Below are 27,425 nucleotides of genomic sequence, written 5' to 3'. Positions count from 1 at the left end.
ACCTGGCAGCGCGTTGGGTGCCGCGGCACTTCCTCCTGAAGGTGACTGCGCCCCGCGAGGAAGCGGAGGGGCGGGGCCCGGCGAGCCGGGAGCCAGGATTGGGTGCGGGGCGGGGCGGCGGAGGGATTGCGGCGGCTGCAGCCTGGATAACCTTGGGGCTCAAGCGGCCGACTGCCGCACAGCAGCGTCGCGTCGCGAGCGTCCAGACCTTTCTGTAGCCGCACTGCAGCTCCAGCGGGACCGCGCCGGAGGTGAGCGGGGCAGAGGCTGGGCCATCCGTCCCCACCAGGGTTCCGTGCACACGGCTAGTGCGGACTCCCGGCCGTCTGCGCACTCAGGGCACTTACACTGGGGCCGGCGCAGGGTCCTGGGCATCTTGCACCCGGCTGAAGTCGGGAGAGAGAGCCAGCTCGCGCCTAGGGTCTGCTCGTCAGAGCCCCCAGACCCCCCCAGCTCTTGTTTGTTCCACAGCCGGGCTTCCCCTGCCCCAGTGCTCACCCCCATTCTGGTCCCATCCTCGCCTCCCTCTTCTCGATCTGCTTCCATCCTCGCCTTCCTTCCAGTATTCCCTTCTCGGATTCCTTCCTTTCCTCCCTCACCCCCTGCTCATCTGCTCGCCTCCTCCCCTGGCCCCTTAATACTGTACCATTCCCCCTCCCTGGGCCCTCAGCCCGGCCCTGCCCCCCTCATTCGGATGCTTTCCTTGTAATCTCTCCTCGAAACCCGTTCCCCAGCTCCCTCCCCCCGTGCCGTCTCCATTCAGCTTCGCGTGCTCTTCCCGCGTCCTTGTCCCCCCTCGTGCCTGCCCCTTCCCCCATTCATGCCCTGGTCCCGCCCCTCCCCCTCCATTCTGGTCACGTCCGCTCCTCCGCATCCCTCTCCTCCGCTCTCTGATTCGCTCAGCCCGGGTCCTCGCCCCTCCCCTCTGTTCTGGTCACGTCCGCCTGCACCCCCCCCCCTCCCTTGCCACCCCGCTTTCTCGCCTGGGTCCTGGAGCCCCGGGCCCGTATCCCCAGCTCACGTCCCTAATCGCAGTGGTCTGCGGATGGGCTGGGCCGGCTCCCGTGCCGCCGGGGGATGCAGCGGCGGCCCGCGGCCCATTTGGAAGGTTATGTAACTCTCGGCCTTCCCGCTGCATGGGGAGGAAAGGGTGGTTGCCCCTGTGGCGCATTCTTGTTTGGGGCCGCCCAGATTCGCCGCGCTGGCTCCGAGGAGGGTCCCGGGGCTCCCTCCTGCCGCGGCGGGGCTGCAAGTAGCGGACCGGGACCCGCCCCGCCCCTCCGCAGGACCGGTGCAGCCTCGCCTCTGCCTCACCTCGCTGAACACATACTCCCCGGTTTCAGAACACGGAGATCTCGGGGTGGGTGGGAGCAGGTTATGGGCAGAATAGAAATATGTCAGGAGCTTGACGCCACGTACCGCGTTCACTCAATAAAATCTCTGTGTGCTAAGCTGTTTTTTCTATGATCAGAAAGGTCATAGCCCACAAAGCTCATAATGTGATTAGGGAACCAACAGTGGTAACTGCTGCGAGGAAGGGATCGCTTCCTGTTGGGTGAGGGATGGAGAAAGGCCACACGAGGTGGCATCACACACTGGGTTTGAAGCAGAAAAGTACCTTCCAGTAGTAAGGTTATTTAAAAGTCCAGTCATGGAAAGGCATCCCTTGGTTTTTATCTGTATTCTTCAAACCTAGGACATTGATCCTCTCCTGTCCACGTGAGCCTGATGGGTAAAGTCCAGGCATGATGGACAGAGGCATTGGGAAGTTAATGGGCTTTTAGAATCGGGTTCGACTCATTAACATCTAGAATGAGAGAGAATTCAGCCCCAGGACCTCAGTTTCCCATGTATAAACTCGGAGTAACATTTTCCTCCTAATGGTTGAAAGGATTGGTCACTATATACCCAGTTACATGAATATATGATGAATACTTCGCTCAGTGTCTGAGCTCTAGTGAGATGTCCAGGAGAAATGCCTTCCAATGTATTCTTTGTTCGCTGAGCACAATTACTTAAACCGTAATTGAGCATGAGGGCTCACCTTCTCCATGCCATACCCAAACAGGTATTCCTAGTTAATCTTTGGAGCCATGATTAAAATGCAGACATCTCCTGGAAACCAGTCCCTTAAGGCATCTTGGTACAGTGTTTACAAAGTAACTAATAATGTTACCTTGCAGCTCTCTACTTGCTGCAGTGGCTCTTTGATCTCCTGAGAATAGGGACCTGCAGAGGAAGGAAGGCAAGGAGGCAGAATTTCAGCAATTGATGTTTGGCTAGGAGAGTAGAAACAAACTTATAAACTGAAATCTTCACTGTCATCCCCACCTATGCCAGGTGGAGTTCTAGGGTTTGCTTTACCAGCTGGTGAGTGGAGGTTAGGATCCCAGGCAGGGACTGCAGCCTCCTGTTGGAGGTACAGCCTCCTGTTGGTCACTCCCTGGGGTACAGAGGCTAGCCTAGGTCAGGACTTCTGCTCTGCAGCATTATTAGCAAATAATTCACTCTCCTGTTGCCTGAGGATGCTGTTGGGAAATGCAGTGGGGCTGTTCTGAGGGGAAGGGTATGTAACCCAGCACCAGGTCTGTGGTGGAGGGGGGTCCTCTGTGGGGAAGATGACTCAACCTTTCAACGTATCTGCTTTTGAGAGAATTCTCTTCATTGGGTGAGTGGGAAACTGCACTGTGGTCTTCACAGGTTTAAAAAGTCCCTTCTCCCTATTCAGTGAGTCAAACAGTGAAGCATGTGTTTCCCCCAAGTTAAAAATGGTTTCGACTAAGTGAAAAATAGTTGTCCAGGTTCCCTGGCTCTCTGTACTGCTCTAAGACCTTAGGGTGCAGCATGGCAGAACCCTGGGCCCAAGTAATGTGGCCTGTGTCCCTGAATTCCTGAGACTACTCCGGGGCCATGGCTCCCTTTGTGGGAGGAGGGCTGTAATGGTCATGAATAATGATGACTGAATGTCCTTGAACTCACTTCAGAGTGAAGTTACACTTCTAAGTACTGCATTAGAAGCAAATAATTTTAGTGTTGAATTCATAGTTTAGCAAAAAGCCTTATTGGGTCTCTAAGACCCAATAATTTACCAGTGACTTGGCAAATTTGGTAGCTGGGACTCCAAACAGCTAGCACCTTGTAGGGAGTTGCTTCTGTGCCTTCAGTGTTGTGACATTAATGGGGGTGGGGGTGGGGGGGGGTCACAGGAAAAGTCATTTTATTTCTTAAAGCCGTTTCTTAATGTTGAGGCAATGGAAGAAATGAGGAAATGACTATGAGCTAGAAAGTATAAAAAACGCAACCCGTGCATTATCAACTCACACTAAACTGGTTCTAATTTATTTTGCTTCAGCTTGTGTGAAGACATGTCAGGATGTGTTATTTTAGCCAAGAGCTAAGACCGCTCTAGGTAGGGGAAAATGACTCATTTGACATTTAATTTCTGAATCATTCCAAACGTCCACAATCAAATCCAGTTGGTTGGTACACCACAAGAAAGAGTTGCCAGTGTGAGCAGAGTTTTCTTGCAACCTTGTCGAGGGTCTTGTGAGATGTTTAAGTGATTTGGTAAAAGGTCTTACAGGAGGGGTGCCTGGCTGGCTTAGTCAGTAGAGCATGCGACTCTTGATCTTGGGGTCGTGAGTTTGAGCCCCATGTTGGGCATAGAGATTACTTAAAAAAATATATATTTGTGTGTGTGTGTGTGTCTATGTATATACGTATATATGTATATATATGTGTGTATATCTGTATATGCACATATATATATTTTTTGGTCTTACAGGACCCTGAGTCATCATTTTAAACCTTAATTCTGGTACAGATAGGAACAGAGCTAAGGGAAGACTGTTCTTAATACTAGCATACTTTCTGGGAACTTGGATTTTTCACCAAAAGCCAGTCTTAGGCTAGATAAATGAATAGTCTGATTATTTGGGGCTTTGTTAGAGAAGCTGTTTTGGGGACAGTGAGCTGGGGTGCGTAGTGGATGGTGCCATGCAACCTCTGTTGGGCCTTTTTGCCTCCCGGTCTGACTGCTCAGTTCAGAAGGTTGGCAGGGCCACCAAGCGGCGTGGCCCCGCCCCTGCAGTGGTTTGTGCTGGTCTGCACGTAGGAGGGCAAGCCAGGCTGCAGTACCTCCGGTGGCCTCTGAGACTTACCTCCCCCACTTCTGTCCATAGGAGAAGCTTTTGGGGAGCTCTAACTAAGCCTCTCTCTCCTGACGCCAGCAAGCCTTGTTTTGGATGTTAGGCAGGGGCTCTGGGGTGAAGATGCCAAGACCAGCTATGATAGCACCAAGCTTAGCTGATGCAGTCCAGAAAGTTCTGTGAAAAGGCCCCCGTTCCTTCCAGGCCTTTGAAATCAACTTACAGATAGTATTTATTTAATTTTAGACAGTTGGTGTCTTCCTGGTTTCCAGTGATGAGTGCAAGAGAATTACCCAGTAAGTGAGTCAGTCATGGTATAGGAGACAAAATCATGGACACTTTTGGAAGAGCCCTGGGAGCTTTGATCTAGTTAGAGGTAGGGAAGTAGAGACTTTGGATATCTGGTATCCCTCTTTTGTTACTACATTAGAAAGCAGGTTAATAAACCTATCACATGGATGGACATTTTAAAGCCCTCACAATATTGAATGTTGGGCAGAGGTATAAGAGGGCAGGAGCTCACATTACTGGTTGGTTGTAAATGGAGAGCAGTTCAACGATATTTAGTAAAAGAGAAAATAAACATACCCCGTGACTCATAAATTCCATTTCTGGAAATATAGAGAGAGGAGTTCACATTTGCACAAGGAACCATGTACTAGGATAGAGTTGTCTTTATACTGATTAATGGTGGAAAAATTGATTCAGTGGGAGGAGGAGGATGGTCAACCAGTAAGAGAATACATAATACATAAGTAAATGATCTAGTCGTGTAGTGGACTAGGACAGCAGTTCATATGAATTCACCAGATCTAATGTACCCACCAGATAGGTCTTAAATGTGCTGAAAAATGCAAGTTGTTTGTTTGTAACAGTATACTACTTAGAACATTTTAGAAAACAGTATCATGGGGGTTGGTATAGATATAGTCACACTTAAATGAATTAGAAGGATAGAAAATTCCTGACAGTAGTTGGGTGTCAGAGTTCGTGACAGGCTGTGGAAGGGTTGGAGGGGTGTGGGGATAGAGGGAAAATGAACTCTACAAAATGCATTTTTTTTTTTAAGCCTAAAATTCTGGCTGTTAGTAGTCAGTTCTGGGTGGTAGAAATACAGCTGTTAATTATTTTTTTTTCCTTAGTTTAAAATAAAATAGGAGCAAATCTGTGAAGGTCACTATAGGAAGACCAGTCATACAAACTGGGTCTGTGCTCTTAGAGAGCTGGTCCTGCCATTCCTCCTCCCATCTCCCCTTTTCCCCCTTCTCCTCCCTCCAACTGTGATGCAGGGCAGCTCTTCCTTTAAATACTGAGCTAATGCCTCACTCTGGAGGCCATCACCCGTCCTGGTTGTCCCTGACTTGGGCCCTAAACTACAGGGTTCCAGGTCCCTTGCTGCTTCCAGAGTATGAATATCATGCCCTAAAACACTGCCTCATTATTTTAAGCCTAGTAAGGAGACATCATAACACAGGACAACAAAAGCTTCCTCCGGACTTCTCCTTCAGGCTGAAACCAGTTCTCTGCTCTGAGCATCTGTGGTCAAATGAGGACGTGGGATGTTTCTCTGACTTGGGACTTAGCTGCCCTGGAGTTGAGTGGTCCTTTGGGGGGTGGGCCCATTTTGTGTCTGTCTTAGTGCCCTCTTTACACCCAAGTTTGAAATAGAACCTTAGGCCCCTGCTTGTAAAGTATAAGTCCCTTAGTTGTAGCCCTGAATAAATAAAAGCAAGGGAATTTTACTTGAACCTGCAAGGGGGCTCATTTTTGTTTTATGTAAGTGACCAGGTAAACTAGACTTGGCTTTCTATTACTGGGCCTGCTGAGGGTAGATTGGACTTGAGATTCACATCTCTTAGCTAGAAATGCCTTTTCCTCCATACCCTACTCCATGTGTAAATACATGATGTCATTACTGTAAGTGAATATAAGGACAAACAGCCATTCAGTCTAGACCTTACTAGGTTCTGTAGGTGGCCCGGCACCTATTTTGATGTCGGTGTTGTCATAGTCAGATTAGGGCCAGTCTTGGGATTTCTATTGCTCTGGCATCTGGGAAGAGAGCTCCTAGAGAGCAGGCTGGCCTGGACACCTTGTCTGAAGATTGGGGAATTGAAAGGCCTTTGTCATGCTGATCTGGAGGTGCAGATAGCAAATTGATGTCAGAGCAGGGAACACAATGGGGGGCACCAGGTGCCATCATAATTGGGTTACTCTGTGTGGTGAGGTTTGGCATCAGGACACACTTGGTGCAGAGTGCCCTGGCTGGTTAAAAATTGGGTTATGCACATACAGGCCCATGGGCCAGGCTGGTTTACTAGGGCAGAATGATCTGGGCCTTTGTGAAAGAATTGGCGAAGCGTGAAGCCTTCCCGGCACAACTCGCCAACAGTACTGGCTCTAAGAAGAGGCATGTCGTGTTTTTTGGATGCTCCTTCCTGCTCTGGTTTCTGGATAGCGGCCAAAGAATCGTTTCTGGCACGAATGAAGCTAGAGAACCAGGAGCTGCTGGAGACGAGGAGGAGAGGTGGGAGGAGGGGTACATGGAGCTGAGCTGTGAGCGTAGCTACTCCAGCCCCTCAGCCTGCACTGAGGCTCTGACGCTGTCTCCTTTCTCACAGAGGAGAAATGGCTGTGAGGAAGATCCTACTGCAGGGGCTCATGCTCACGAGTAAGGTTCCCGCACCCGAGCACAGCATTTGCCACCATCAGTGGGTACGCCGGGCTTCCACTGCTGGCTGGAGGTTGGCTGCGCATGTGTCTGCCTCCCAAGGAGGAGGATGCAGTAGTGAGTCAGACGGGCACTGGCCTGGCTGCATGTCCTGGCGGGCACTGTCCAGCCTGAGGGGCGGGGAGCTCTTCCCAGAGGCCCGCCCCGAGAAACCGGGCTGGGACTGCCATCCTGGGGCTAGGGGACAGTCGAAGGGTGTTTAGGAAGAACTCAAGTTAGGTGGTTGGCAGGGTGGGCAGCTTGCGCTCAAGAGAGGCTCGTGGAGGACCTTGGCAGCAGAGCCCTGACCCTCCGACAAAGGAGGCTCTGGGGCAGAGCCTGAGGCAGGAGACCCGCCGGTGACCTGGGGATGAGACCCGAGTTCCCTGGTTTGGTAGGGGTCTTTAAGGACATGTTGAGATACCGCATAGGAGTCTGGACAAGCAGGCTTTTTTTTTTTTTTTTTTTTTTTTTTTTTTTATTGCTGGCATGTAAATGCGCTCAAATGCCAAACAGATTTTCATTTGTTATTTTTTGTGTGTTTAATAGCCTGGGTGAGCAAAAGATCAGAGCTTGGAAAAGCTCAGATTTAACTTGACATGGTGACATAGGATTATTGTTTGAGCCCAATATAATTGTATCTGCTCCTGGCCTTGGAGACAGCCCTTCTGTACCAGAACATCCCTGTCACAAAGATTTTGCCATAAAGATTGAGGACAGACTAAACAGGAAAAAAAGTTTGCTGGAATTGGGTGCGTGACTAATAGTTTTTTTTGCATAGAATTGTCCTGCGGACTTGATTAACTTAGGGCCTAAGCTGTGTTATCTCACCTCTGCCCCATTTAAGCAAAGTATTCCTGAAATGCATAGAGCAGTGGTTGATTAATAAAACCAGAAGCTTCTAACCCTTTTAATTCCAACACTTTTACCAGGAAACTTATAAATGTTATCATTTTCAGGAGAGGTACAGTTGCCATTTTTCTTAATATGGAAATATTTCATTACGGGTAAATTAGTAAAAGGAAGAAAAAAATTTGCTGTAATCCTATCACCAGCTGATGTGCTGTTAATATTTAGGTAGATATTTTTCCAGTTAAATGTATGTTTATTTTATTTTTTAATTTTTTTTAAATTTTTTAAATTTTTTAATTTTTTTAAATTTTTTATTTATTTTTGAGACAGAGCATGAACGGGGGAGGGTCAGAGAGAGAGGGAGACACAGAATCCGAAACAGGCTCCAGGCTCTGAGCCATCAGCACAGAGCCTGACACGGGGCTTAAACTCACGAACCTCGAGATCATGACCTGAGCCGAAGTCGGACGCTTAACCGACTGAGCTACCCAGGTGCCCCAAATGTATGTTTATTTTAAAGTTTATTTATTTTGAGAGAGAGAGCGCGCCAGTGCAAGTGGGGGAGGGGCAGAGGGAGAGGAAGAGAAAGAATCCCAAGCAGCACCCGTGCTGGCAGTGCAGAGCGCAGTGTGGGGCTCAGTCTCACGAACCATGAGATCAAGACCTGAGCCAAAACCAACCAGGTTCTTATATAGAATAGTGAAATGTTAGTAAACCCCCAGGCTTAAAGAAAATTTAGAGGGAAGGCAATCTGGTCTCCACTAGGAGATAAAGCATCGTAGAGGAGCCAGTAAGAACTTACTTTTACCTGCAAAGTTTCTGTTACCAGTTTCTTGGTATTTTCTCTGTAACATAGCTGAACCTCTGGGAGCAGCTACCACCTGGCTACCTGGTTACTAAGGTAATTTTTTCCATTGCCCCAAAGAACTTTAGTTACACTCAGCTTCTGCCTTGATCCTTGTACAGCTCTGCAGAGCAAACTTTACTCAGCTCCGAGCGATCTTTGCAAGCGGGGCCAAGGAGCCACCCTGAGCCAAAAAAAGAGCATTATGTCATCGGAAGCCCAAGCCCAGAGAACACAAGGTATGACCCAATAACCAGTGGCCCCAGCCAGGTCCTTGCAAGGAAACCCTGATGTCTCAGGTCTAGAGAAGAGGCAGCTGATGCTGATGATTTTTTTATTTTTTTGGGGGGGGGGTGTTGGTTTTTGTTTTTGACAGCTGATGGTTTTTAAGAAGATTGGGGTTAGTTACTCCAACCCATTCATTCAGATCTTACTTGCTTCATGATACAGTCCTCAAACTGGATGGTGACTCCACTTGGGGGCCACAGCAAGGCCTTTGTGTTCCAACTGGGTTCGTGTGCCCCCTGGTGCCATCTCTTCAGTAGTGTTCCCTTCACAGCCAGACTTGCCTAAGCCCCACCCGCTGTGTGCTCTGCAGGCAGCAACCCTGACTCCCCATCAGTGCAGGTAAAGGAACCCTGCCTGCCCAGGCAGTACCTTCAGTAATTCCTCAGTGCTTCAGATTCAGGGAAGGAGGGGAAGGGGGGTAGAACTTTGACTTCGGCAAAGAGGTGTTAAGATACACTGAAAGGTCATTCAACAGACACTGGAATACCTCCTAGTATTAGGTGTTAACAGATATAAAACCAAATAGGTCATGGAGGAGAAGGTTGATGTTTTCATTTTGCTGCCTGGTATGTTGTATTAGAGAGTTAGGAAATGGACACTGAAGGGAACAGTGCATTTGTCATGTGGAATAGTTAGCCAATATCTTACTTCCCCAGTTTTAAAGTTTTGGCTTCTGTAGTTGAGGACTGGTGGTAGCCATTTGTTTTCTTTCTTTTCTTTCTTTCTTTCTTTCTTTCTTTCTTTCTTTCTTTCTTTCTTTCTGTCTTTCTTTCTTTCTTTCTTTCTTTTCTTTCTTTTCTTTCTTCAAAGGTTTATTTTTGAGAGAGAGACACACACAGAGTGTGAATGGGGGAGGGGCAGAGAGAGAGGGAGGCACAGAATCCGAAGCAGCCTCCAGGCTCCGAGCTGTCAGCACAGAGCCCGGTGCGGGGCTCGAACTCACAAACTGTGAGATCATGACCTGAGCTGAAGTCAGATGCTTAACCCGCTGAGCCACCCAGGCGCCCCTCCCTTCCCCTTTTTTTTAAAATGTGGTAACCATCCATTTTCAGTAGCTGACAGGTTTGCTCATACCTGGTCACAAAGCTTCTTGGGCTTTTATCACAATTCTCGAAGGTAGCAGAGGTAGGTTTAGATGCATGGTCTACTCGAACTACCCAGAGAGGCCACCAAGTCAAGGATGGAGGAGGAGAAAGATTGTAAGAGTGATATATCAGGGTGCCTTAGATTTATAGGAAGAGGAGGGACAGGGCTGAAGAGGGGCTTGTTCCAGAGCCTGGCCTGAAGCCTCTAGGCTCAAGGGTTTTAGAAGGAGTAGCCCTTGGTCTGAGAACTTGAGAGGGACAGCCTTCTGATGAGGAGTGTCCAGCTCTGGCTCGCATCCTTACCTGATGGTTCTTAAGACACTGCCTGGAAACTTCTCAAGTCTTTGTAATCAGCTAACTAACCGGCTGAGTGAGTTTAGTTGTAAGTCAGTAATGAAGAAAGCAAAGGTCGGGACAGTTGTCAGGATTGTGACCTGGCCTGGTTAATTACCTGAAACACAGATGGTCTTTGTTACTTAGGGTGGTGTACTTGTCAGAAAGTTGAACTGGGATGGTGCATCAGAAAATCAGTTGGGAAAAGGATTTGGCAAGCAATCTTAATGTCCTCATGTTGTGACTGTCCTGTTAAAGTTGCTGTACTAATTTTAGAATGAGACCAGTGCCCTTTGGGGTTATCCTTGAATTTATGCAAATTACTTTGTGTGTCCTAAAGTGCTGCTGACCAAAAGTAGATGTAGTTTTTAGGTAGACTCCTGGGACAAAAGATTCTGCATTCAGCGTTTTGGATCAACTTTGCTTCCTGTCTAGGGACTGGTTTCTACTATCTGTCTGTGAACTCTCCTGCTAGAGTGAGTCGAGGAAAATGAACTTGATGTGTGCCCCGTGTTAGTGAAAATCTAGTATCCCAGAGCTCAACGGACTGCCTGGTTGGTGGCTGTCTTTACAACCAGGAAACTCACTTTGCGTTTGGGTGGGGATTGTTAAAAGCCAATGTGGGTGCCCTGCCCTGTAGCAGACATTTATAGCTTTGAGATAGCTTTTCATACAAAGATCTAGATTCGCCAAGGTACTAAACTGGGATTCCATTCTTTACCTCACTGGAAGATCAGTTACAATTTTCTTTTGGGGAAGCTCTTTCCATGCCTGTGACATGTTTGTAGGATGGACAAGAAAGTTGTCAAGGTAGATATGAGCTGTTGTAAGGGGGGTCTGCTTACAGCAGGTACTTGGGAAGTACACACATTGGGTACGAGGTTTTAAACTGTTCTTTGAGGTCCTTCCCACTTGCTCACGGCCGTGTGAACCCTATGCCTGACTTGAGGAGCACCCACATGGCCAGAGCGTGGCAGGGCTCCCTGTGGCTTGTGTGCAAAGTGTGCTTATTGAGTTAATGTGTAAGCAGGAAACAGCCTCATGTGCCAAGTGGTATATTAACTACCTGGGCTTCTCAGACTGATACTCTCTCTTCAGTTCTCCTGGACCCAGGACCTCAGCAGCCATGTCAAAGCCCCATAGTGATGTCGGGACTGCCTTCATTCAGACTCAGCAGCTGCACGCAGCCATGGCTGACACGTTCTTGGAGCACATGTGCCGCCTGGACATTGACTCGCCACCCATCACGGCCCGTAACACGGGCATCATCTGTACCATCGGTGAGTGGGTGTGCCCCTCAAAACGAGGGTCTCCTATGACAGTGATCTTTTCTCTCCTGAAAAGACAAAATAAATGTAGCAAACCTGGTTGCTGAGTGAGAGGCTACACAGATTCTTGTGGGAACTCAGGTCATAGGAAGTTGCAGTAAGGAATTAGTATGCTCTGTTTTTGCTACTAAAGGCGAAATTTAGACGATGTCTTCCTTAGCACCTCTTTTAGGAGCATCTCAGAAATCTTAGGAAGATTTTTTTTTTTTTAAGATTTTAAAAAATGTTTTAGTTTTGAGAGAAAGGGAGAGAGCAGTGGAGGGGCAGAGAAAGAAGAAGACAAGGATCCAAAGCGGGCTCTGCACTGACAGCAGAGAGCCCGATGCGGGGCTCAAACTCATGAACCATGAAATCATGATCTGAGCCGAAGTCGGATGCTTAACCGATTGAGCCACCCAGGTGCCCCTCTTGGGAAGACCTTTTTGACATGGCTCTGTGCAACCACAGTTCTGTGGTTGGACATCTGGCTAGCCTTCAGGGAGAGCAGAGAGGGCTGGCCAAGTCTTACTTAGGCTTTCCTAGTTAGATAGGAGCCTGTAGAATTTGAAGGAAATAGGAAAAGTGACCCCTTAAATCAAGAAAGTGGGCAAACACAATAACAGCTATGTATATGCTTTGGAAAGATTTTTGAGCTTTTTGCAGGAGGGAAATTTAGGGACAAAGAATATCCAGAGTTCTTCAAACTCAAGTGTTATTCCTACTTTGAATAACACTTAGGCTTTAAAATTTTTTTCACTAGGTCCGGCTTCCCGATCTGTGGAGATATTGAAAGAGATGATTAAATCTGGAATGAATGTGGCTCGTCTGAACTTCTCTCATGGAACTCATGAGGTGAGCCTCAGCTGGACAGTTTGGCCACTGGGAGAGCATGTAGGAAATTGGGTGGGAGTGCGGTGTTCATTTAACCACAGTGGATCAGGCAAGAAAGAATCTGGGGTTTACAGCCAATGGGGAGATCGTCTTCACTAGCCTATCCCTACTCTTCCTTTCCCCATCTCCTGCTATCTCAACTGGCCAAGTCTCCTTCCACAAAGAAGATTCGTTTTGTTATTGGCCGTGGTTATCCCACACACCTGTGTTCACAAGAGTATGGAAGGTTTGGGGTGCCTGACTGGCTCAGTCAGAGGAACATGCGACTCTTGATCTTGGGGTTGTGGGTTTGGGCCCCAAGTTGGGTATAAAGATTGCTGGGAAAAATAAACATTAAAAAAAAAGTGTGGAAGGGTTCTACTGGAAAACCTTGTAAGCCATTAGGTATCGTGGCCACAGTGCTTGACACCTCCTTACCCTTGGGTTTCTGTAACAGTTCATATTGAGGTGATGAGACAAAAGGTCACCCTGCAGATTGAATTCTGGCCTAGGTTAGATAACTGAGCAGGTACAGGAGAAGTCCTTATTGCAAGTTAAGGACTGAGTCTCATGCACTAACACTTCTTGGCATATAATACCCCCTTTCATCAACATTGTGTTCCTGGCCTGTGTCTTCCCAGGGGCTCTGGTACATTAAAATAAAGTCTGCACACTTCTCCAGCAGCGTGGTAGGAATGTATTTGTGCTGAGGCTGTTTATGAGCTGACTTGACCTGTGGACAGAGGCTTTACCTAGCTACTGGGAAGTGCTCCATTCCTGCCTGCTTCTGTTCCCAAACTCATTTTGAGGGAGGAATTGAGGTTCCTTGACATACAGTTCCTTTTAAAAACCATCAGCCTTACTCATAAGCCATGAGATTTCATACTGGCATTGGTACGAAAGTAATGGATGGGCCAAACTCCCCTCACTCTTCTGTTTAGAAAAAGGAAAATGCTACCCCGTAAGGGCAAGTGGTAAGGGGTTGCCCTCTGGCATTTGGAAGCTGGTGTTAAGTTTAGACTAAAAATAAAGCCTCAGGAAGTACAGTCCAAGAGGCGAATTTCTCCTTTCTGGAAATGTGAGACTCTCCATCGTGAGTTCCGTAGCCCGTGTTCCATAAACAGCCTATGGCCTGGCAGGCGGCCGGCTTCCAAATGTCATGGAGGCCTGACCAAGTTCAGAGGAACTGTGCTCAGCCGGCACTTTAGGCAGGTTAAGACAGGTCTGTGGTGACATTCTGTAATTTTCCGATGTCGGGGTCCTTGGCGGAAGTCCCTAGGAATTCCTGCAAGTGTTAGCTTAGCCCAAAGACAGAGCTAAAGATACCAGTGGGGATTGGTTCACTATTGATCCCTGCTCCTGGACCATGCCAGGGTCTCCTCTGTGTAGCAGAAGAAGCAGAAATAGATTTTAAGAAGTTGACCTTTAACTAGGCTTGTGGCCTCTTCCATCCAGTAAAATAACACCACTGCAGCTCTGAAATGGCAAGGCTGCGTGCTGTCTACTGCACCTGCTGGACAGGGGCTGGCTCAGGGATTTTGGTCTTTTTAAACTACAAGACACATTTGGAGATAACCTCTGCTTTGACTCTTATTCCTAAGTTAGAATTGGGACTTAAAAAAAACCCAGCAACAACAAAATACTCCCCAAGTGTCTCTAGTGGGTTTATTCTGTGGTTTTTGACCAGGATAAGGTTGTCTCTGGGATCAGGGTTTTGGCTCATCTGAAATTGTTCTAATATTATATATATGTATACAATTTAATATTACATAATGTAACATAAACAGTTTTAGTTTTGACTGCATGTCAAAGCTCTTACTTCACATGCAAGTTTGACTAGATGCTATAGCATGCTTTCCCAGCTCTTGACAGTTTTTAAGTACTCTTTTAAAACAGAACATTGAAATTGTTTTCTCTCCCTCTAACAGAGGGCCATCTACTATCTGCATCTTATCTTTTTGCCAGTCTCCCTAACCCCACTTGTAGCAGTTCACCTGGGCAAGATGTGTTCTTACTGAACATGTGGTCCCAGTGATACTGACTTTTAAACAACCTAAATTTAGAATCTTCCACAAGGACAGTATTAACTGATGGACTTCTTTACCACTTGTTAACATCCAGCAAAACCACAGCCCTAGCGGAAGACTTCAGTACACCTTCCAGCAGTGTACCAAAAGATAACTGTAGATATATAAGACCTAATAATATAAGACCTAATAATCTTATTGGTATGTATATAAATAGATGACTTTATGTTCACTCAAGACCAAAACACATATTTATTTAAAATACTTAGGATTTTAAAATTTATTAGGCCACCAAAACCCACCCCTCAAGTTCCATAAAATGGAAATTATATAGGCCATATCCTCTGGCATATTTTTTTGTGGAAACTTTAAGTCTTAACACAGACTTAAATGTACTTACCAGAAAACAAAAGTCCTGATGAAAGTAAATGAAATAGTTAAAATACTAGTAACCAAATAATCTAAAAGGGGTGAAGGGAAAGCATTGATTTAAAAGCATAACTTCATGAAATAAAAACTAAATTTGACAAACCAAAACACCTCTGTAGCACAGAAACTTCTGGATAACCTGGTCAAGAATCAGGATGCACAAAAAAAAAAAAAGAGTAGGAGAAGGGAATATTTCCTATGTATTAGAAGAGAGTTTGAAAGTCATAAAAAGACTTCTTTAATTTCTATACATTGAGATGAACTTGACTCTTTTCCAAGAAAAGGTAATATCCAAGATGTAGAAAATATAAATAGATGAACAGCCTGAAGAAATTGAAAATGTGGCCATTAGCTCTAGCTCTGGTTCAGAACACCAGGCCTAAATGACTTTGATGACTTCCTTCTGACTGCCTTGAAGGAGCAGTTAGATCCTCTGTCACACTGTCCCAGAGCCTAGAGAAGTACAGAAGTCTTCCCAGTATGTTCTTTGAAATCAGCACACCCTGACAGTAAGATGAGCCAAGGACAGTACCCGAACCAGACAGGTTAGCACACGAGGCTTGTTCCCTTAGAGGCAGAAAGCACAAATAAAACTTCACAGCCAAATCCAGTTGTCTACTAAAAGAATGCCCTGCCTCATGACCAAACACAAAGTGCATATTGGATGAAATAGAATGGTCAATAGAAGATGATGGTAATGCTAGGTAACAATTATTAAGTAATTACTGTTGTTCATCTCTGTTCTAAATACTTCATGGATTCTTTTACGCCTCACATCAGCTCCGAGGGAAAGGGATTTGACCATATGAAACACCCATTTCTTTGAAAAGTTATCTCTATATTCTATTCTCTATTGTTTTTATTGTGAGTCAGCAATAGAAAGAAATTTTTATAACTTAGGATAAGGGCCTCTGCCCCCAGAAAACAGCCATTGGTCCTCATTAGATAGCATAATTAGAAGCTGAAGATTTTCAGACACAAGCTTCTGGCAGCACTGTCCTTGTTCCGGCTCCCCTCCAGCCTCCTTGTGGGTGCTACTCTCCTGGACCGGGTGGCTGAAGGACAGGGCCTGCAAAGTGCTGAATTGGGTGCTTCTGTTATCAGCAGTGTCCTGTTGATTATACTAAGCACTTTTGACATCTTGGCTTTGAGTCTCCTTTTAGTCAGATGGTAGCAACAATTGGAAAAAAGAAAGGGCTTAGGAAAAAGATGGAAGCCAGGGCATTTAGTTCAGAGAGAGGCGTATTCCCAACTTTCCCTAGACTGCTCCGGAAAGTGATTGTAAAAACCAGGTCTGCCGGACCTTAGCAATGAGTTGTGTAGCTTGGCCATTGTAAGCTTAAGTAACTAACTCTGGAGTTTGAATTGTACTTGGAATCAGTAGAGGAAAAAGCTCAGAATTGCCAAATCTATCAGAATCTGACACTGATTGCCGGACCAGCACTGTGCACACATAAGTGCAAGGTCTTTTATTTCAGTTGCCTGTTTTATTTGCCGAGGGAGAGTAATTCCTAGGTCCTAGAGAAAATAAGACACGCTTCTTTTTATGTTGAGATGTGTTTACACCATACCTGTAGTGGGTTTTGGTGGCAGTGTTCTAAACTAAGATTTGCCCATGAGCGAGTTAGTGCTATGGAAGAAGTGGGCAGAAACCAAGGGGATTGAGATAAGGGTGCTCAGTGAATGGATGACACTGAGGCTAGCCAAAGAAGGCAGGGGTTTGGAACATCCAAGGCTTTTCCTTGAGGGATCAACTTCAGTTCTGGGGCTAGCTCCTCATGTGGGAGGACACCCATCATTCTCCTTCCTTACCCCCAGTACCATGCTGAGACCATCAAGAATGTGCGTGCAGCCACGGAAAGCTTTGCTTCTGACCCCATTCGTTACCGGCCAGTTGCTGTGGCCCTGGACACCAAAGGACCTGAGATCCGAACTGGGCTCATCAAGGGCGTAAGTATCACCGGGAGTGGGGACAGGGAAGGTACAGGGGGCGGTGGGCTCTGGAGGGCCATGTCTGTGCCCTGCTCGGAGGCCATGTTCCTTAGTTTAGATCTAGAAAGGAGAGTTCTATTCATCACTGTAAACGATGTTGATTTGATGTACTTTGCTAAGAAATGATACCAGAGAGGAAGCTTTTTTACTCTAAAAACCTAGTTCCAAGCCTCTCTTCATCCCTTTTCCCCTGTCACTAAATAGTGTGACTAAAACGTTGTAGGTTTTTCCTGGATGACTTCTTTGAGATAAGTTTGAGAAGAAGATCATTTATTCCCAAAGCCAGACGCTTTATTGTACTTCTGGCTGAGATTTGAGCGTTTTTCCCAGGAGGAAAGAACTTTTCTTTTCCTGCCATGAGGGCTGGACTCATGGCAGTAAACTGTTTTGTCTGTAGAGTGGCACCGCAGAGGTGGAGCTGAAGAAAGGAGCCACTCTCAAGATCACCTTGGACAATGCCTACATGGAAAAATGTGATGAGAAGGTCCTGTGGCTGGACTACAAGAACATTTGCAAGGTGGTGGAAGTGGGCAGCAAGGTCTACGTGGACGATGGGCTTATCTCTCTGTTGGTGAAGGAGAAAGGTACTGGAGTCAGCATCTCGTTGTCTAAAACCATCTCCCATTCTTTAAATTTCCTTTAACACAAGAAACATGGGAAGTTTGTTTGGCTGACAGCAAGATTAAGTCTATTCTCAGGAATTCCTCTTTTTTTTTCCTAAGTTATTTATTTTGTGAGAGAGAGCAAGTGGGGGAGGGGCAGACAGACAGAACCCAAGCAGGCTCCATGCTGTCAGAGCCCGATGCAGGGCTTGAACTCACAAACCATGAGATCATCACCACCTGAGCCAAAGTTGGACGCTTAATCGGCTGAGCCACCCAGGTTCCTCTATAATTCCTTATGTTGTTTTTTAAAACAGACTTCAACTTAATCGTGCTTTTAGGAGATACGAGAGTTTTTTTTTAATCCATCCTGTTAGAAAGCCTTTCTGCTTTCTATTTTCCATCAATATGATATGTGCAGGACTCTAGTATACTTGGGGATGATAGCTGATATTTAAGTGTCCGGCACTGGTCCTAAGCATTTTACACGATAATTTGTGTAAATTTTAAAACAGTCTTATGAGTATCAGATACTATTATCCCTATATAACAGGTGAGGAAACTGAGGCACAGAGAGGTTAGTTGACTTGCCCAAGATTATACAATTAGTGAGGTGGTATTTGACTTCTGGACATAGGGCTCCAGTGCCCACAATGTACTGCTTTCAGTTCACTATACTGGGGAGAGCCTGCTTCCTGTTGAGGGTGTTGTGCCCTCATTGCTCTGCCCCTCCCCCCCCCACTCTGTTTTACACAGGTGCTGACTTCCTGGTGACAGAGGTGGAGAATGGTGGCTCCCTGGGGAGCAAGAAGGGTGTGAACCTTCCTGGGGCTGCTGTGGACTTGCCTGCTGTGTCAGAAAAGGACATCCAGGATCTGAAATTTGGGGTAGAGCAGGATGTAGATATGGTGTTTGCATCTTTCATCCGCAAGGCATCTGATGTCCATGAAGTTAGAAAGGTCCTGGGAGAAAAAGGAAAGAACATCAAGATAATCAGCAAAATCGAGAATCATGAGGGAGTTCGGAGGTAAGTGCCCCCCCCCCCCCCCCCCCCCCCCGCACTTTCCAAAAAGGCTATATCCTGTGAATATCCAGTTCCCAAACCTGGTGACCAGCCTATCAGAATGCAGACTCCCTAGCTTAGGCCAGACCCATGGAGTCCCTCTTAAGCGGGGAGAATGAAAGGCATTGGTTATTTTTATTCATGCACGTATGTATACAGTCTCTACACCCAGCTTGGGGCTCAAACCCACAACCCTGAGACCAAGAGTCGCACGGCTCTTCGGACTGAGTCCGAAGGTGCCCCAAGGCATTGGTATTTAAAAAAAAAAAAAAATACAGGGGCGCCTGGGTGGCGCAGTTGGTTAAGCGTCCGACTTCAGCCAGGTCACGATCTCGCGGTCCGTGAGTTCGAGCCCCGCGTCAGGCTCTGGGCTGATGGCTCAGAGCCTGGAGCCTGTTTCCGATTCTGTGTCTTCCTCTCTCTCTGCCCCTCCCCCGTTCATGCTCTGTCTCTCTCTGTCCCAAAAATAAATAAACGTTGAAAAAAAAAATTTATAAAAAAATAAATAAATAAATAAAATAAAAAAATAAATAAAAAAAAATACATATATATCTTCCCAGGTGATGGGCATGCTGGTGCTTCCCAGTGGTGATTGATACTGTTCCACAGGCCCAGGGACCAGCGTTGGGAGTGGACAGGGTCACTGCTCACAGGTCAAGGGCCATTATGCTGTCCTCCTAATAAGGAGCACTACCTATGTTTGCCGGAATAAGGGGATATTGCCCCTCCACCCCCCCCCCCCCCCACCTACACCACCATTTTTTCACAACAGAAGGAAGATAGCAGGCCCTTAGGAAGGGGCCCTTTTTAGCCCCTCACTTGGGAGGCATGTGGAAGCTCGTGGTGTCCTTATCTTCACTTAGAAAGCAGCTGGCCTGATGTTTGGGCTCTGGAATGTTACCAGCTTCCTGGAGGAAAGCATGTGCCTCTCCAGGTGTATTAGATGGTCCCAGCTCCATTTCACCACCTCCCCAGTATTCCCCAGGTTGAGCCGAGTGGGTATGACCAGCTCCGTGACCTCTGTTCCTCTCCAGCTCCCTGCTAGGAACATAAGCCGGCACAGCTAAAACCCCAGACCTACTTGTGTGGATTAGGCATGTACTTGGGGAGGGTGGGTGGAGCGGCCCCGCCCACTGTTTGACCTTGCCACCCTTAACTTTGCATAGACATCCTTTGTACTGGGATCCTGCCATCCTGGTGAGCCATGGGTGCTCGCTGACCCTGGCCACAGACCAGGCAGAGCCACAGCTATTCTTGCCTTCAGCATGTTGGGAGGGGGCCACCTCAAGGAGCAGCCCTTCTGGCCAAGGACCTTTATGTCGTGAGCAGTCAGTTGGCCTCGCGTTCTCTTTCTGCCTTGGAAGTGCTAGCTAGAGTGGAGACGGTAGAGAGATGCCTTAAGAGGGGGCCTTGAGGTGCAGATGGAGAGGAAATGAGCCTACAGGGCTTTGGAGGAAACCTTGCTCTCCTCCCTGCCCCTTGAGTGAAGTTCTCATGCTAGTGCTGAAGAAGCCAGGGCAAGTGTTAGCCTACTTTGGGGGGCGGCTAAGGTAGCTGGAACACCCCGTCGCCTCTTTATACGCGTGATGAGGTCATAGAACCCAGGAGAACTTCCTGTGTGCAGTAATTAATGCAGTTGTGGCCTTGTTCCATGTAACCTCTCTCTCTTCCTAACCTCTCTGTCAGGTTTGATGAAATCCTGGAAGCCAGCGATGGGATCATGGTGGCTCGTGGTGATCTAGGCATTGAGATTCCTGCAGAGAAGGTCTTCCTTGCTCAGAAGATGATGATTGGGAGGTGCAACCGAGCTGGGAAGCCTGTCATCTGTGCGACGCAGGCATGTGCCTCTCCCTGCGCTCATACGCTTACAGGGAGGCCACCTGGGCTCTCCCCAGGGCCTGCCCCATGTCTCTCAAACACACACACACCCTTCCTTCCCCTCATGTGCAGACATGTATCCAGGGGGTTAGCTGGTAGACCTTCATCTCTGAAGGCTGCCGAGGCTGCATCTCACTCATGCCCTGTCCCCCTCCCAGATGCTGGAGAGCATGATCAAGAAGCCCCGTCCCACCAGGGCTGAGGGCAGTGATGTGGCCAATGCGGTCTTGGATGGAGCCGACTGTATCATGCTTTCTGGAGAGACCGCCAAAGGGGACTACCCCCTGGAGGCTGTTCGCATGCAGCACCTGGTGAGTTTTCGAGTCTCCCCATCTCCGCGGGCTCAGGCCGGGCCCAGGGTGGAGGCAAGCTCTGGTACAGAGTGACACCTTTTAGGCGTCTGGGCCCTCAGTCTTTGATGATCCTCTATAAGTCACAATAAGAGTGAGGTGTGTGCTGGGGAGAGGGGTACGTTGGGTTTTTTCCTCCTCTGCCTTCCCTGCTCACACTCCCTCCTCTTTCCTCTGCTCTGGAGGCGTCCTCCATTAGAGCGCACTTCACTTCTGGCTTCAAGGCTGTGAGTCCATCCCTTGGTTCAAGTACTAAGATTACTTGTAGTTTTCCTCTGGACAGCCCGAAGGACCCCTGAGTATCTCTGTCCCATTCTGGAAAAAGCCATAGGCTCCTGTTCTCAGCCGATCTGTTTGGGGTCCATTTGATTCCCCACCTGTTCCACATCAGGTGCCACCCCCTCCCCACCCCCGGGGCCCCGGGTGTGCTTGGGGGTGGTGACCGAGCTCTCCTTGCATGGCGCCTGCAGCCGGGCCTGCTTTGCTGAGCTGCTGCACATGCCTCAGGCTAAAATGTGGGGTTTAGTGACTGGCAGCAGGTCCACAAATAGAGGCAGGAGGAGGGCTGGGCCTGCTGGGCCTGCATCGAGCATCCGGAGGAGTCCTGGATGCGGCTCTTCTTTGAGCTAGCTCTTCAAGGGTCTTTGGCTCGGCCGTGACCCGCTGCTGGGCTGCTTCTCCGTTCCTCTGCCTTGTCTGGTCCAGCTCTAGACTTGCTCAAGAGTCCGCCCAGGCTTCAGTTACCAGGGCTCCTCAGGCCAGGGAGAACTGAGTGCTGTAGGTTCACTTTCTCAACAACAGCCCCCCGTCAGTGCTCATGATGTGTGTGGAGCTCAGCGAACTTGCCTCTAATTCTGAAGTGGGTTTTTTTTTTAACCTTCCTGTCAGCAAAGGATCCTCATGCCCTTTGTGTGACACACCCTCCCCTGCACCAAATTTAAGCAACACCCCCTCCAAAAAACCTTCCTTTCCTCCTTTCCTGTGTGTGTAGTTATTAGGTAGTACAGATTGATGGAGTCTTCATATCCTCTGTGTGATAGATGTCAGCCCAGCTGATAGATGAGGATTACATGATGATAAAGCCTCAGTTTGTATCCAGATCTGCTGTCTCCAGAGCCAGTGTTCTCCTGCATTGCAGTGCTTTATCTAGCAGGAGATAAAGCCATGTCTCCATTAGGGGCCTGTATTGGGGGCAGAGGCTAAGAATCAGGCTCTGGCCTCTGAATTCCAGTTCTGCTTTTCCATACCCCCAGTCTTCCCTGTGAACAGACAGACACCTTAGAGGGAACCGCAGGGCTTGGATGGCACTGCTCAGAAGATGAGTTATGGGGTCTGGGCTAGGTGGTGCAGGCTTCTCCTTTCCATGTCCTCAGTTAACACTGGCTAATAGCTTCTTGCAGCTGCTCTCTGCTTTCTCTTGTGTCTGAGGCAATGAATGACCCATGACTAAGGGCTAGGCAGTACCAGGTATGGTTCTGTTTCCTGTTCATGTCTCCTCGTCTTTGGGCTGCATGCACCCAATTCTCAGAGAAATAAAACCTGTAACCTAGTAAATCCTGCCACATGCCTGCTTAATACATACTGTCCAATTAATGAGATGTTATTACTGATTCTCCCCTCCCGCATCATTCTCTAAGATGCTGCTGGTTGCATTATAATCTTCTGAAGCTTAAATTTTCTAAGTTTTGATGTTATCTGAGCAGGTGGTCTGTGAATAACTGAATGGCTTTCTCATAACTGTGGTAATCCTTACGTGTTAATAATCAAATGTCATCTTAAACTTACCTGTGTGCTTCCACAGGCCATCTGTCTCTTCACATGGCTGTTCAGTGTGACCCTCACAAATCTGCCATTTCTCCACCTTCGTGCTTGGAACACGGTGAAGCTGTGTGGCTTTGGCTCTGTCTGACCCCAGCTTTCCCATGGTGTTCAGCGTGCAGGGCATTTGGAAAGGCTCGTAGCAGCAGCCCTGTGCCTGAAGCCAAGCAAATGCTCCGTGTGTGCATGGAAGCCCATGGAGGAGCCTTGTGGTAACCAGACAGCCATGTGAGGAGGGAGGGCCTGTTTCTTCCCATAAGCTGTGTCATGAGGCAGCATGGTCAAGTCCTGCCAGGGAGTGGCGTGGGCCCAGCCTGGGCATGTTTCTGTGCCGAGGTGCTAGAGCCTGCCGCCATGTTGTCTCTCTCTACCCCCACGCCCACTGAACAAATCCTTCCAGAATGGAAGAACCGATTTTTCCTCTCTTGGAGGGGAAGCAGCAGCAATTGGTGCTAGAAATTCTCCACCCATCCCTGAGCAGTTGGGCTTTCATCATGCTGCCTCTTTGCGTCTGCCTGAAGGACAGATTTAGCCAATTAACCTAAGGTTACCTTCCTCTGATTAATTCCCCATTCTGTCTTTCCATGTGTTGTCTCTCGTTTTTTTCCCTCCTCCTTCCCTCTTCCTTGCCTCTCCTCCCCTCCTAAACCTTACAGATAGCTCGTGAGGCTGAGGCAGCCATGTTCCACCGCAAGCTGTTTGAAGAACTTGTGCGAGGCTCAAGCCACTCCACAGACCTCATGGAAGCCATGGCCATGGGCAGCGTGGAGGCTTCTTATAAGTGTTTAGCAGCAGCTTTGATAGTTCTGACGGAGTCTGGCAGGTAGGGCCCCAAGGGCAGGTAACTCTGTAGGATAACCAGCCTCTCACTCCAGCCGATCTGGAAGACCGCTAGGGCCCAGCCCTCTTCTCGTCTGCAGGAAGCCAGCCAGGGAAGTCAGGGCAGGGCAGGATCAAAGGGTCCTTTGGCTCAGTAGGCACAGTGGATGTCACAGGCACCTGGCGAAGGACTAGTTCCTGTGAGTCTTGATGTCGCTCGGCTCAGCATCTCTAGTAGTTGGGCTCCTCTTGGCCACGCATCCAGGGACACGTTCCTCACCAGCTGTCTGTGCGCCTCTTCCTCACCCTCTCCCGTTGTGACACAGCTCTGACAAAGCTCTGTCCCCCTCTCGTCCCTCTGGACGGATGTTGCTCCCCTAGATTGCCCGTGAGGCAGAGGCTGCCATCTACCACTTGCAATTATTTGAGGAACTCCGCCGCCTGGCGCCCATTACCAGCGACCCCACCGAAGCCGCCGCCGTGGGCGCCGTGGAGGCCTCGTTCAAGTGCTGCAGTGGGGCCATAATCGTCCTCACCAAGTCTGGCAGGTAGGAGGTGGTGGCGGTGCCCTGGGGATGCCCTGCTCGGGAACACCTCTCTTGGGTGTCCTGAGAGCAGCGCATTGAACAGGGCTCAGATGGCACTGAGCCAAGGTAAGACCCCTCTGCCTGCCACCAGGGCCCAGAGGATTCCAGGCAGCCCTCCTAAGTGGCGTTGGATCATTTGGATCCAAAGCAAGTTTACCTCCTCCAGAGAAACCAGAGACTTAATCATAGAACTACAGATAGACCGACTACAAGTGGTTCTTTCATATCTAAAAGCTAATCTTTTAAAAAAGTAGATGGCCATTTTGTTCATTCCAATTACTGTGTACTCTTTAAAAGGTCAGTTTGGAAAATTAGTGCTGTTCGCTGACATGCTGTTTGGTTGGTGCACCTGTCCCTGTCGGTCTTTGAGCCCCAAAGGCAAGTGGGTTCAGCACCAGGAAAGGTCACCGTGATGTCTTGCTGGCTCTCTGGTGCCGTGCAGCCATGCAGAGGCCTGTGTTTGGCCTTGGCCTTGGGATCTTTTCCTAGTCCGGGAGATTGAATTAGCCTGTGTCACTGCCCCAGTCTGGGAGTGTGCTCCCCATCCCTGACCCTAGGGCCACGAGGGTTTTTTGGAGGGGGGGGGGAGGGGAGCAGATCAGGCGGTCCCCATGCACTGAGGAGTGGCAGGTGGGGTTTTCTGTAGAAGCAGGACATGAGATCTGTGCAGACTCCCTCGGCAGAGGGCTTGGGATAAACAGCACCAACCATTAGGGTTGACCTTTGTGAAAAGGTCCATCCTTTGCTATTTGGCTATTTTTAGCTCCAGTCTTCTGGGATTTCACCCTTCCTAGTCCCGACTTCAGCACTTGCTCCTCTGAAAGCCTTGTATGGGGGCCAGGTCTTTAGCAGGGCATTCTCTGCTGTGACATGGCTTAAGTTTCCTGGACACCTGTTGAGTGTCCTTACAGTTTGCCCTCTGAGGCCCAGTGCCTCCTGCAAGCAGGCCCACCTCAACTCCTGAGAGACATCTGCAACCCAAGTGTGCAGTGTCCGTGTTCCAGGAAGCACCTGGCCCCGGGGCTCAGGGGGCCCCCCAACCCTCCATAGCCTTCACAGGCAGACCCACTGGCACTAACCTTCCCATCTCCTGGTCTTGCCTCCTGGGTAACACCCAGATTTCTAAGCCTTGCTTACATACTCAGGGTTGGCTCTAGAGCCCAGTTGCTGGGACTGTTTCAGGGACTTGGGGGCCATGTGGGCTGGGGAAAGGGCACAGCAGTAGGGAAGGCTTATGTTGCAGAGTCCCAGGGGGGATGGTGGGCTCTGCTCCTGTTCTTTGCAGATGTCAAGAGTCAGGTGCTATTCACATGCTGCTTGGCTTATAGCTGTTGTTGGCAGCGAGAGGGAATGGGTGCTGGTGAGGTTGGGCAGGGCTGTATCTGTGCCAGAATGGAAAAGTTCAGAGGAGGGGGTTCTGCCAGCTATGGGGCATGTCGGGTGATAGGGTGAGACTGACCATGCTGGGCTGGTATGGCCCTGGGGCCCGAGGAAGGCAAGTGGGTAGCAAAGCTAGAGATGTCGTAGTAGAAGAAGCGTAGTACATGCTGTGGAAGATACAGGATGAGGGTCTGCCCCGGCTTTGGGAGCAGATGCTAAAATGGTAGGGTCACAGGCTGGCAATAGTGAGTTGGATTAGAGGGTGAGCTGTTGCTGAAGGCTCTCCAGGGCTTCCTGGGAGGCTCCCGGAACACTGTTTAATGGTCTCTCTTGCCCGTCCATCATCCTGTCTCAGGTCTGCTCACCAGGTGGCCAGATACCGCCCCCGCGCCCCCATCATTGCTGTGACTCGGAATCACCAGACTGCCCGCCAGGCCCACCTGTACCGCGGCATCTTCCCTGTGGTGTGTAAGGACCCAGTGCAGGAGGCCTGGGCTGAGGATGTGGACCTCCGGGTGAACTTGGCCATGAATGTTGGTGCGTGGCTGGGAGCAAGGGCTAGAGCTTGGAGGGGTGGGGAGGATGCTTGAGCGCTGGTGTCCCTGGGATCCTACAGAAAGGGGAACACGCTGACCTTAGGGTATGCAAGAGCCCTAGCTGTCTTCTTGGGAATGTTTTCTGAACCCTCCATCCCATTCCTTCAAGTTCTGGGCTGAGCCCAGGAGGGAAGAGGAGCCTTTTGAGTTTTGGGGCTCAGTTGCCCACTGCCTCTCACTGTCTTCCAGCGTGGGGCCCAAAGCAAAGGATCCTGGATAGGGTTGTCTGCTCTTTGGCATCTGCTTATTACTGAGGGCTAAAAAAAAATTAGAGCTCAAACACTGCTGGGTGTCATACACACAGATTATGTACTCATGACCTTTGTCCCTGATAAAAGTAAGATGTCAATGGATGAGCGGAAGCAACTAGCTCTGACTTTGGGGAAGGCTCTCCACCCTCTAGAGTATAAAATGAGTGATGTCCAAAGGTCCCTGCCAACTCTCTTTGATTGATAAGGAAATATCTGGGCCTCCCTCATGCATCCCCTTTGCCTGGGCTGTGATGCTTGCGCCACCTTGTGGTGTAAGGAAGTAATGGTGAGCCAGCCCTGCTTGCTCCCTCTGGCTGCGGGGCAGTCAACCAGGTGCACATCTGCCTGGCTTGGCTTTTACTCACCAACCTTTCTTCTCTTCCTTTAGGCAAGGCCCGAGGCTTCTTCAAGAAGGGAGATGTGGTCATTGTGCTGACCGGGTGGCGCCCTGGCTCCGGCTTCACCAATACCATGCGTGTAGTGCCTGTGCCATGACAGGCCCCAAGAGCCCCTTCTCCAGCCCCGTCCCATCCCCTTCCCCCAACCCATCCATTAGGCCAGCAATGCTTGTAGTGCTCACTTGGGGGTTGTAGTGTGGCACTGGTGGGCTGGGATGCTAGGGAAGAAGATTAATGCCTCTGAAACCTGACTCTTTTTTTAAGACCCTGTTCCGGTGAGGTAACCCAGAGCTGGGTTGCACATCATGTGACCCCCCCCAAGCCAGGGATGAAGGGAGATTGCAGGACTGGAAGCCCCAGAGCTTAACAGAGGGCAACCGCTCCTGCATCTCCTTTTTGTGTATTCCATTCAGTTCCTATAGAAAATGGATACCCAGACAACTCCCACCCCTGGCCTGGCATCGAGAGACCGCCAGCAAGAGTTGTGGCATAGGGCAGTGGTTTCAGTTTAAGGAGACTGGCCCGGGCCCTTCCTTGCTCCCCCATCCCCCTCAGGCTCCCCTTGTCGTGCATTGTGCACTTGTGTTCCTACACTCCACTCAGCTGTTGCAGGCAAACACGCCCCCCACCCTCCATTTTCCCCACTACTGCAGCCACCTCCCAGCCTATTGCTATAGAGCCTACCTGTGTCAATAAACAACAGCTGAAGTACCAGTTTCCTCTCTTTTCTGATGGGGGTGGGGGGGTGGGGGGGGGGAAGGTGTGTGTGTGTGGTGGTGAACCCTGTCCTCTGAGGGT

The 27,425-nt window shown here is 49.0% G+C and overlaps 1 protein-coding gene and 1 long non-coding RNA gene across 3 annotated transcripts; one reads left to right on the top strand and one right to left on the bottom strand.

Annotated features, from left to right (window-relative positions):
* Positions 1-94: 94 nt before the first annotated feature.
* PKM (pyruvate kinase M1/2) lies at positions 95-27,338 on the top strand. Of its 2 annotated transcripts, XM_086711127.1 has the most exons (11): positions 95-251; positions 11,359-11,540; positions 12,328-12,419; positions 16,712-16,843; positions 17,283-17,469; positions 18,244-18,514; positions 20,237-20,387; positions 20,587-20,739; positions 23,253-23,419; positions 25,738-25,919; positions 26,618-27,338. In XM_086711127.1, exons 2-11 carry the CDS (start codon positions 11,387-11,389, stop codon positions 26,722-26,724), a joined length of 1,596 nt encoding a protein of 531 aa, XP_086567253.1. In that variant the 5' UTR covers positions 95-251; positions 11,359-11,386; the 3' UTR covers positions 26,725-27,338. The 2 variants fall into 2 exon arrangements, with proteins under 2 accessions (XP_086567253.1, XP_025774835.1); XM_025919050.2 differs by lacking the exons at positions 95-251; positions 23,253-23,419 and adding an exon at positions 23,797-23,963.
* On the bottom strand, positions 1,671-2,423 carry LOC147580316 (uncharacterized). The gene is made up of 2 exons (XR_015252794.1): positions 2,332-2,423; positions 1,671-2,229 (listed from the first exon to the last, which is right to left on the bottom strand). It is a non-coding gene; the product is annotated as an uncharacterized LOC147580316 (long non-coding RNA).
* Positions 27,339-27,425: the final 87 nt, after the last annotated feature.

Source organism: Puma concolor, chromosome B3 (genome assembly GCF_028749965.1).
Source record: "Puma concolor isolate L17-30 chromosome B3, mPumCon1.1.hap2, whole genome shotgun sequence".
Classification (NCBI taxonomy): Eukaryota; Metazoa; Chordata; class Mammalia; order Carnivora; family Felidae; genus Puma; species Puma concolor.
The sequence above is the reverse complement of the archived record's forward strand: the minus strand, read 5'-3'. Positions and strand labels throughout refer to the sequence as shown.